General features: G+C 57.4%; 1 protein-coding gene across 2 annotated transcripts; it reads right to left on the bottom strand.

Annotated features, from left to right (window-relative positions):
* Positions 1-612: 612 nt before the first annotated feature.
* Positions 613-5248, bottom strand: PTMA (prothymosin alpha). Of its 2 annotated transcripts, none has more exons than XM_079782263.1 (5): positions 5044-5248; positions 2401-2472; positions 2070-2166; positions 1533-1606; positions 613-1349 (listed from the first exon to the last, which is right to left on the bottom strand). In XM_079782263.1, the coding sequence occupies exons 1-5, from the start codon at positions 5086-5088 to the stop codon at positions 1302-1304; spliced, it is 336 nt and encodes a 111-aa protein (XP_079638389.1). In that variant the 5' UTR covers positions 5089-5248; the 3' UTR covers positions 613-1301. The 2 variants fall into 2 exon arrangements, with proteins under 2 accessions (XP_079638389.1, XP_079638390.1); XM_079782264.1 differs by having other exon boundaries at positions 2070-2163; positions 5044-5247.
* Between the last annotated feature and the right edge of the window lie 4870 nt (positions 5249-10118).

Here is a 10118-nt window from a genome sequence, read left to right as displayed (position 1 = left end):
CACCTTCCCTCCGAGGCCTGTAACTTGAGGTCGCACCACACTTCCTCCAGGTAGTCAAAACTGGCCCACCTATCATCTTCAGCTATGCTCAAGGGGCAGGATGGCCTGCCAGACTAACCAAGGAACTTTTCTCTAGGAGGCCAGAGCTTACAGAATGAGGACAAGGCTGCATCACTGCCCTGGAAATTAAGTCCTAAGGGACAAGGTACCACCTACCACCACCAGGGGGAGCCGCTCCGCAGACAACCGAATCCAATGAGGCCTGTACAGGGGAAGGCCAGCTGTCCCACTGGAAGAGTGCATCCACAGAATGGCAGCTACACGCCTGGCCTGTGCCTCTCTGAGGCCCTAGACACCTTCCAGGGCACACAGGTTCACTTGGCATCCAATAATGTGGTCCCAGGAGAAGGGTTTTGGTACCACCAGGAGACAAACCTGGTAAGCAGCTCCCCTCAGCTCCTAACTCCAGTGCCCCCCACCAGACGCTGATGCCCAAACCCCTATCCCTACCCAGTCAAGAGCTGGAGCTGAGTTCAAGATCATTTCCCATTTCTTTGTCCCTCCCCAGGTTTCATGAAACCAAAACAAGAAAAAACAGGCTTGAGACAGAGCTTTGTTAGAACAACTCAGCAAAATAAAATTCCCGTTTATTGTGGACAACATTGTTTCACACATACATCAAACAGGCCAAAAAAAATAAACAGCAATTTCATAGACAAAAAAAGGGAAAAAAGAAACCTTTTTATCTTTGGCCTTTTTAACCATCTCATACAAACCAACTACTTATAGTACAGCTAAGTACATACACAAAGTTACTGGAATGCTCGGAATAAGATTGTTTTTTTGTTGTTGTTTTTGCTTTTTTTACAAGGTTTTTTTTCTCCTTTGAGATTATAATGAACATGGTCACACCACAAGTAAAGTCAGAAGTAGGACAGAGAGCTCCAAAGGCTGGTTTGGTCATCCCAAGATCATTAAAAATGGCTGACCCCTAACAATATGTACAAAAATATAAAATGTAAATAAAAAATACAAACAAATTTTCCTTTTTAAAGTACTTTTAAGAAAAAAAGCAGGGCCTTAGAAGTTTTGGTTCTTTTTTTCTCCCCTGTTGCAAATTCACGTTGTGGATTTGGTTGGGTGGTGAAGAGCGCGTGTCATCTGCAGGTGGCGCTGCCCGAGGTGGGTGGGTGGGCAGGCGGGCGGGAGTCTCTACTCGAAGGTGACCACGTTTAGATTCTGAGACGGGAAGTGGAGGGTGAATAGGTCACGGAGGCCTTTAACTTTTCCTTTTTTGCTGTCTAGTCATCTTCATCAGTCTTCTGCTTCTTGGTGTCAACATCGTCATCCTGAGCAGGAAAAATATTAAGGTCCGTTTCAACCCACTGGGCCCACCCACCAACTGCCTCAGCTCCTCCTGATAGTTCCAGAGGCCTTTAGAGGCCTTTAGAGCAACTCAGAAATACCCAGCACCCCAAATACAACTGAGTCCCCTCAGCCCCCAACCCTGTCCCTCAAAAACCAGAACCCACCTCATCATCTTCAGCTGCCCGTTTGCCTGTAGCTGCCTCAGCCTCCTCATCTTCATCTCCATCCTCTTCCTCACCTGGACAATCAAACCCCAGGTGAACCACAACCCTTCAGGAACCAACCAACCAACGAGGGAGGGTCTTGGCTCCCTTCCACCCAGTGGGACCCAGAACTTAGGGGAAAGGAGCAGGAAAAATGGAAAACTGGACTGCATTCCTTAAGGACTCTCCCAGTAACAGATTTGCCAAGTGTAATGTCCCTGCTGCCTGACAGGGCAGCTGGGAGAAAGAGGACCCAGAGGTGCAAGCAGCTGCACCTAGAGAGGCCAGACCCACAGATCAGTGGGTGGAGGGAACTCTCCATCGGGTGAGACAGTGTGAGGCACAGCTTTAATCTAAAACAAGGCAGGCCCTCACTCCACAAGTACAAACCCAGTTGTAGGTAGTGCATTGGCCCCCACCCTGGGAGCCAACTCCTCCCCCTGTGACAGAAGCCAGGGAAAGGTACCCACAAAAGAGGAGGCAGACAAGGCTACTCACCATCACCTTCCTCTTCCTCTTCCTCCTCCTCCCCTCCTTCTTCCTCTTCTTCATCTACCTCATTGTCAGCCTCCTGCTCCCCATTTTCCTCATTCTCCTCGACAGAAAACATACCAAGTTATTACGTAGGACACAGCATCACTGCTGCCCCCATCCCTTGCCCCAAACCCTGCCCAATACACTTCTACAGCCTCAGACCCCTGAAGAAGAGACACCAGGTGACCTTGACACACAACACTGCCCAGCCTCCTCCCCGACCCTGGACTAAGCCCAGGAAGAGAACTTTCCCGCCAGGAGCAGCTAGGAAGTATTGAGCAAGGTGGACACTCACAGCATTTCCATTCGCAGGTGCGTCTCTTCCATTCTCTGCCTCCTCCACAACTTCCTTCTTCTCCTTTAAGTCCTTCAAAGAGGAAGGAGGAAAAGTCTTTTAAGGGGCGCTAGACTCCAGGTATTATACAGTGCTAATCGGATGCCCAAGTTAAAAGCGCCGCACTTAACACATGGACCCAGTGGAATAAAAGGCCACAAATACAGTGTGTCTGTGGTCAGGTCGTCGTCCGATTTTTCAGTCCTTGAGAAACACACTTAAAATGCCATGTGGCACCACAGCCCCAAACCCGTCTGACTGGGTGGACGAGCCCGGGGAACTCTCACACGCACTCATCGGACTTGTTTCCAACCAGAGGAAGCTCCGCCTCTCACAAGTCCTTCTGGGAAGGCAGCAGGTATGCGCCATAAATAAGGCAGAGGGAGGACCCTAACACTTCGGGAGTTCCCGTGGGTGGACTAACCCAGGAAAGGAAGGAGCTAACAGGCAGAACTGGGGAGGCCGCCTCACCAGCCAGTCCTTGCAGCAGAGCTCCAGCCCCAAGCCCACCAGTCTAGGACCTGGCAAAAGCTCAGGCCTTTGAAAAAACCCAAATTCCACCAACCTCCCCATATCTGACAGCTATCCCAGGGGGCTGCAGATCGTTGTCTGGAAACGGGTTCGGGCTAAGGTAACCAGTGCCTAGGCCCCAAACGCCTCTAGCCCTCCCGCGCACCTCAGGGAGCTGAGACGGCCGGCATTCCAAAGGGCAGTGCCGCTGCGGACGCCCTGAAGCCCCGTAATTTTTTCCATATAGTGTGGCTGGGCCAACCGCCAACAGACAGGCATCAAGCTGCCCCAGGCGACGTCCAGAAAGTGGCCTCGGGGCACCTGTCGGCCCGGTTTGCCCCGGCCCGCCCCAATCCGACCCGACTGGGCGCTGCCCACTCCCGCCCCCTGGCGGCTGAAGCCCTAGGGAACGAGTGGGGGTGGGGAGGCCGCACTGCGCAGGCGCACAGCCCCCGCCCGGCGAGCTTTGCGCGCGGGCTCTGCACGCACCGCGCGCGCAGAGCACGTGGCCCGGGGCCGCCGAGTGTGCCCCTGACCATGGAGACCCGTAGCCGGCGGGCTGCGCTGGCCCCGCCGAGCACTTGAGGTGTGCACCAGTCCTTCCGGGCTCCGGACGACTGCGCAACACCCCCACCCCGCAATCCTAGAAACGCGGGGTTTTGCGCCTCTGCATTTGGCGGGCAAAGTCCCGCGGGAGGCCGCCCCAAAGTCTGCCGGGCTTTTTCGGTATCGCAGCCCCGAGGCCGTCGGGGACGCGCTCCACCCGGCTATTTATTGCCCCTCGTGGGAAATCACCCTGGAGGAAAGCGCGTACGCCCGCACGGCGGAGGGACAATCTTCCCATTTAAACTAGACTCTGGCTGTGCCCAGAGCGGGTCGGAGGGAGCCTCTTCAGAAAGCCGGTCGCAAGCCCGCGTCTGCCTGGAGAGTCGCCCCTGGGGGAGAGCCAGAGGTGGCGCCAGGGGCACTAGGGTTAAGGAGACGCCAAGGTGACTCGGGGCCGTTAGGAGACGAGGCCAAGAGCCGAGGGCTAAAAACCTGGCCCGCTTTAAAGTGTCGCGCTCCCTCCGACGGCGGAGACACTCCCGGGGCCGGCAAAGGGACCGACGCGGCGCGCAGAAGCCCAGCTGCGCCAAACGCGCAAGACCTCAAAACCGAGGGCGGCAATGATCCCGCCGCACAGGGTCCCGACTACCCTGGCGCCCCGCACGACCCCACAGCGGGCTACCTGCGGCCACAGCTTTTGTTCGTCCGCGTCGCCCCGGGAGGAGCTGCGCGCACCGTCTTTCCCGGCAGCCGCGGGGGGCGCCCATAGTCGCCCCGGGGCGCAGCTCCTTCACTTTCTGTTTCCTCCCTCCGGCGCGTGGGCTCTCTCCTCCGCCAAGCCCGGCTCCGCTGGTGTACTAAAGCCGGGAGGCTGCTCCCGGCGCACTGCCCCCGGGAGGACGCCCACCCCCGCCTCCCAACACCTAGGGAGGATAAGACCTTAACATCTCCGCGGAGAGAACTGACGTCGCGGACGGCCCGCCTCCCACTCCACTTATCAGAGCTCTGCGCAGATAAACCTCGGACCCGCTGCATGGCGCGAAACGAGGCAACCCAACGCCAAACAAAGAGCAGCGCCGCCGGCGGGCGCTCACCGCGGAGCTGCCGCTTCCCGCAGCCAGCCCGCATACGCGCCCCCCCAACACTTCCGATTCCAAACGCACTGGAGTTTCAAAGTTATTTCCGTGCGCCCGCCTGGCCGAAGACCCCCTAGCTGGGCCCCTCTCCTCCCGCCACCGCTCTGGAGAGTCAAGCAAGTTTCCAGAGCCGAAGAGCAGTCTTTCCTCGAGCCCCTCAGCCTCCGCTCCCGCCCTCCCCGAGTCTCCGAGGGTGCCCGGCCCACTCCACGACCGGCATCACGTCTGCCCGCAGCACTTCCCGCCCCCTCCCCCGCACACACAAAGAGTGGGCTGCCTCGAGGGCCTAGGCCGAGCTCTCCGCGGGAGAGAGCAACAGCGGGTTCAGGAAAGCCCAACCGCCGCGCGCCCAAACACCGCTCCGGCGACAACAGCGCGCGGACCCCGAAGGGGCGGGCGGCGTCCAGCTCACCTTGGTGGTGATCTCGGAGCTGGTGTCCACGGCCGTGTCTGACATGGTGGAGCACGCCGGTGATCCTATGCAGAGGATTTTTTTTAAAAAAGCGAGAGCTGGAGGACTCTGGCGAAGAAGCTGCCGGAGTCCGCGGCGGTGGAGGAGGCGCGCGGCGGAGGTGGTTGCAGCGAGCGGAGAGGAAGCCACAGGAACAATGCAAAGATGGCTTTTCAGAGCAGCCAGTGGGGAACTCACGCGGCGCCAGAACCTTTAATATAGATTAGTGGGCGGCGCCCGGCCTCCCTTACCCAAATGCTATTGGTTGAGCTTAGGGAGCGGGCGCTCGTTCATTGGCTCCAATCTGAACAATGGGCAAGCGTGCTTAAAGCGGCAGTGCCTCGGTGCGTCCCGCGCTGCGCAATCGCCGGTCGCTCTGTCATTCAGAGCCTGAGTTTGCTGGGTCTCAGCGGCGCCGAAGCCGCGGGGGGAAGGGCGCGCGCGCGCGAGCTCAGGGCGCGCGCTCGCGCCGCTGTTTTGCCCGAGCAGCCGACGCCAAAAGCCAAAGCGCGGCAAAGTTGCCCGCCCAGCCCCCCTTCACCCCTCCCCGCGGAAGGAGGGGGAGGGCAGAGGAGGTGGCGGCCTGCGCGTACGACGGCTGCCCGCGAGGGGGAGGGGAAGACTGGGTGCTGGGCTGCGCTCACCCCGGGCGGTGCCTGCGCAGTGCCCGCAGAGATCCCCTGCCCCATACGCCTGGTACCTTCGACCAAGAATTGCTCCAGTGCAAGTGAGCATAGGTCCCACGACAAGCGTTGAGGGCTGCGAGGCTAAGACCCGCGCACCTGGGCTGCCCGCACGACTCTCTTACTTTGTTCACCCCCTCTGCCCAGCCGCGGGGGCTCCGAGTCTTTGGGGATGACACCACCTTTACCCACCACTTGCCCTGCGTGCACCCCCTAAAACAGCCGACGAGCGGGCTCCATGTCAAGCACACACACTGGGTGTTTCATACATCGAAGGGCCTGGAGGACCGGTGCGGGCTACTATCCGAGCTGGGCAGCCCACGGGCGTTGTCCCAGGGTTCTGGATAGCGCCTGCCCCGACGGTCACTGCCGTCGCGACAGCCTCAGGGAGCTTCCCTCCAGAGCCCGGCCATCGAGTCTCCCCGTCTCCCCTCCCACTTAAGGGGCTGCGAGGGACACATGAATGCGAGGGAGTATAGGGGGGCAATAATCAGTTGGGTTAATCCTTGGGGGGCTCCTTGAAGTTTGGCGCGCCCTGTAGGGGACCACGCGGAGCCCGGAGAAGGGAACCATCAAGCCGCCACACTCAAAATGGCGTTGGGCTCCGCGAGCGTAGCGTGACGTGTCGATCCAACCCGAGCAGAGGATCGTAAAACCGTAGGCTACACCCTCTTTATCGCCACCTCACTTGGCTGTCGATTTAAGAAACCAGCGGTGTGGGAGGAAAGATTAGAAGAGGTGCAAGTATGTTCCAGAAAAATATATTTGCCACACACAACATGGCGACAGATAGGGTTCATCCCTGTGTTGCCAGAAGGGGGCGCCCCACACGGAAGGCGGGACTCCGGAGAAACGAGCGCACACTGGCTGAGAGTGGCGGGCGAACACAAAGTTGACGCTTTGCGTCCTTCCATTGGCAGGTCCCACTGTCTGTCTCTTGGGGCCGCCGATTTGGGAATGGAGAAAACCCGGAGTCTGGGATTGCAGGAGAGGGAAGGTTGCCAAGTTCTGTAGAGCTGTGAGCCTGGTGCAGAGGAGAGACTGAGTCTCCCTTCTTGGGTTTCCTAGGTCAGGGGCCAGCTGGCCCCATTTCCACCGCGAAACCCATTTACTGAGCTTACCACGCGCTCTCCGGCTGCCCCCACGGGCCTCCGACTCCGCTACCTGGCCGGGAAAAGGCTTGAGTGCCTGGGCGCCTGCCGGCTCTGAGCCCCCTCCCGTTCACCCTGTCCCGCACGCGTCAGTCCCTCGTCCCCGATCAGATCTGCCAGCCTGCTCGCTGTCCTGCGGGGCTTTCCCGGCAGAATTGGGGGAGCGAGGTCTGCCCTCCCAGTCCTTTGGCCGGTAGAAACGTGGGCTGGTTGTGGACGGGGAGAGGGAATCACGCCACCTCCCGCTGGCCGGCGGTTACCATCCCCTCCCGGCGGCGGAGGGAACGCTCGCCACGTCTCCGCCCTGTCCAAGGAGTCCCAATGGCTGACGGTGGGATTCTCTCAAGGTGGGCGCGCGCCAACCCGCGGGACTCACAATGGTGTCCCCGAGGGACCACGCGTCCCCACTCTTGTTCGGTCCCCTCGGTACCACCGCCAGCTGTCTCTGAGGCGCGGGCCTGGGGCCACTCTTCGTCTCAGAGGAGCAGGGAGTTCCTTGGCCGTAGCCGCCACCACCCCCTCCTTTGTGCCGCATTCTCCAAGACGTTTGTGCGGCACGGTCCAGAGCGCCGGAGAGCGCCTTCTACCTGGGGCGCATCCATTAAGCTCTAGCTACACTCGAGGGCATCGTGTAGTCCGCAAAACCTGACGCAGCATGAGCTTGGTCTGTGCCACATCTAAGCGACTGAATCGTCTTCCCTGTCTGGTGGCCTTGGGCGGTTGTCTCTGTCTACAGCTGAAAACTGGCTATGATGGCTGTTCTGAATTCTGGCTGTTATGGTGGGGATGGGGGTGGGAGTATCCAGGAGGAGCTGTATGGACGTGAATTTCCCTCAAAGAACTGCTTTGCCTGACTTGTCTGCATCAAGTTGGCTTTGGCTAGAAGTGAGGAAGGAAGGCTATGCCCACCTGGTTCTGGAACCAGCATTTACATTCACCAAGCACTCACTGGGCACCAGCTATGTACTTGGCAATGAGCCTTTGGCTTTAAGCATTTTCATTTATTCTCTGCGCCTTGCAAGGTAGGTAGGACAATTATAGGGTTGAATCATAAGAAACTGATGTTTTTGTAGGTCAAAACCAACTGAAAATCAGCACATGTATAGATTCGGCTTCTAATATAATATCACTCTCTTTTTAAAAAATATATATATATTATTGATTTTTTTACAGAGAGGAAGAGAGAGGGATAGAGAGTTAGAAACATCAATGAGAGAGAAACATCGACCAGCTGCCTCCCGCACACCTCCTACTGGGGATATGCCTGAAACCTAGGTACATGCCCTTGACCAGAATCGAACCTGGGACCCTTCAGCTCTATCCATTGAGCCAAACCAGTCAGGGCTATAACTCTCCTTTTAACAGGTCAGAAAAGCAGATTAAAGGATTATAGCAAGGAACTTGGAGTGACTGGGCTGAAGCTAAAATCCTAGAATGGAGGAATCCATGTGCTAGATGAACCCTGGAGCTGGAGTAGCCTCCTTGGACCTCCTCCTCCTAGCCATAGGAGTGTGGCATTTGACTTAGGCTAGCATGAGCCTTGTTCCTCCAGTGACAGGCAACTCCCCTCTTTAAGTCATTGATCCATCTCTACCCCTTGCTGCTTCTGTGGCCTTTCAAACCATCCCCAATACAAGTGGTATGCCCTGGTAGGCCACATTTTCCTGGCTGGGGTCTGTTTTCAGCCCCAAGTGCACTGGGTTTAGGTTAGAGCTTCTCTAAGCTAGCCACAAAATGGCCTCAGGCAAGTTTTGTTTTTAGGGAATTTGCATAGGGACACCGCTGGTTGCCTATACACTCTCCAGTTGGAGCACAGGCCTCCCTGTCCAGCCCGAGTCGCACATTTATTTCACCTGCCTGGCCCTGGAGGCACTCAAGTTTGCAAAACTTACTCCTAAGCCATTTCCAACCTGTTCCTAAATGGTTGTCTGCTTGATTCCCAAAGAAACAGAAAGAATTTAAAGTGTCCTAGGTTCAAATCCCAGCCCTGCCACATGCTAGCTGTGTGAATTTGGGCAAGTTACTTTCTCATTTCTAAAAGACGGAGACGACAATAATGGTTCCTACTTTCTAGGGGTATGGTGGGAACTGAAGGGGTTAATATCCAGAAAGTGCTTTAAATAGTGTCTGGCACCTCCAGGAAAACCATCCGTGTTCTTAGGACCCCATTTCCAGCTGCTGTCTGTACCTAAGAGGGTTCATTTCACAGTGTTTGTAGAACCCTGGTCAAAGGAACAACGTCTTCAGCATATTCTTCCCATATTCGGTGGGAAATGAGGGCACCAGCCTAGCTGAGTTTTTGGAAGCCTATGATGCGGTGCCCGACATGCTTGGCAGCCCCTCTGGCCTCAGAGGAATGACAGAATCTGGGAGGCAGCCTGCATGGAGTAGGCCTCAAAAAATCCCGCCTTCCCACCCTTCAGAAACCAGGAGTTTCAGGCTGTGCTTTCCTTGCCCAGGCACAAGAGCTTGGGGAGCTGCCAGGGGCCTTTCAACTCTCCCGCCCTGCCGAGCCCAGCTGGGCTTTTTTCAGAGCCACCCCCATACACCTACTCCCTTGTGCATCACGCCCGGGCCTGCCCGGTCTCCCGGGAAGCTGTGCCAGAGGCCCTGGTACCCACACAGGTCTGGCTGCCCCTGCTTGGCAGGGAGAGGGTGGGGGCATCTGCCATTCAGGGCCTGCCCCAAAACTAATGCCAAACTGGAGCCCAACTGGAGACAGGGAAAGGAGCCTGGGGGAAGTGTGTGTACTGTGTACACGGCCACCACCGGCCCCTGAACAGAGGTGCACTTCTGGACTCCCTGCACACACGCCCCATGCCGTATCCCCGGGAATCGTCTGCCTCCTCTGCCATTTCCCAGCCCCCCTCCCCTCCCCTGCATCCATCTGAGTGTGTGAGTGTCTATTTGCATAGTTCGAGCTCCGTGGGTGTTTTGCTTAAGCTCTGGTTACCCGTTCGGGAGTGCGTGGGCCCAGCAGCACCGTGGCAGGTGAGGGTGCCAGTTGGGGGAGCACGTGTGCAGGCACACACCCAGTCTCCTTGCCTGTGAGAGCAGTGTGCCCCAGGAAATGTTAAACACCTGTTTGTGACTGTCAGGAGGCATTTAACTGGGCACCTGCACACCTGTCACCTCCTGCCACCTGGCCTCACAGGAGAACCCGAGAGACAGGAGCCTCAAGTGGGCCCTCGCTGAGGATCTG

Source organism: Cnephaeus nilssonii (genome assembly GCF_951640355.1).
Source record: "Cnephaeus nilssonii genome assembly, chromosome: 10".
Lineage (NCBI taxonomy): Eukaryota > Metazoa > Chordata > Mammalia > Chiroptera > Vespertilionidae > Cnephaeus > Cnephaeus nilssonii.
The sequence above is the reverse complement of the archived record's forward strand: the minus strand, read 5'-3'. Positions and strand labels throughout refer to the sequence as shown.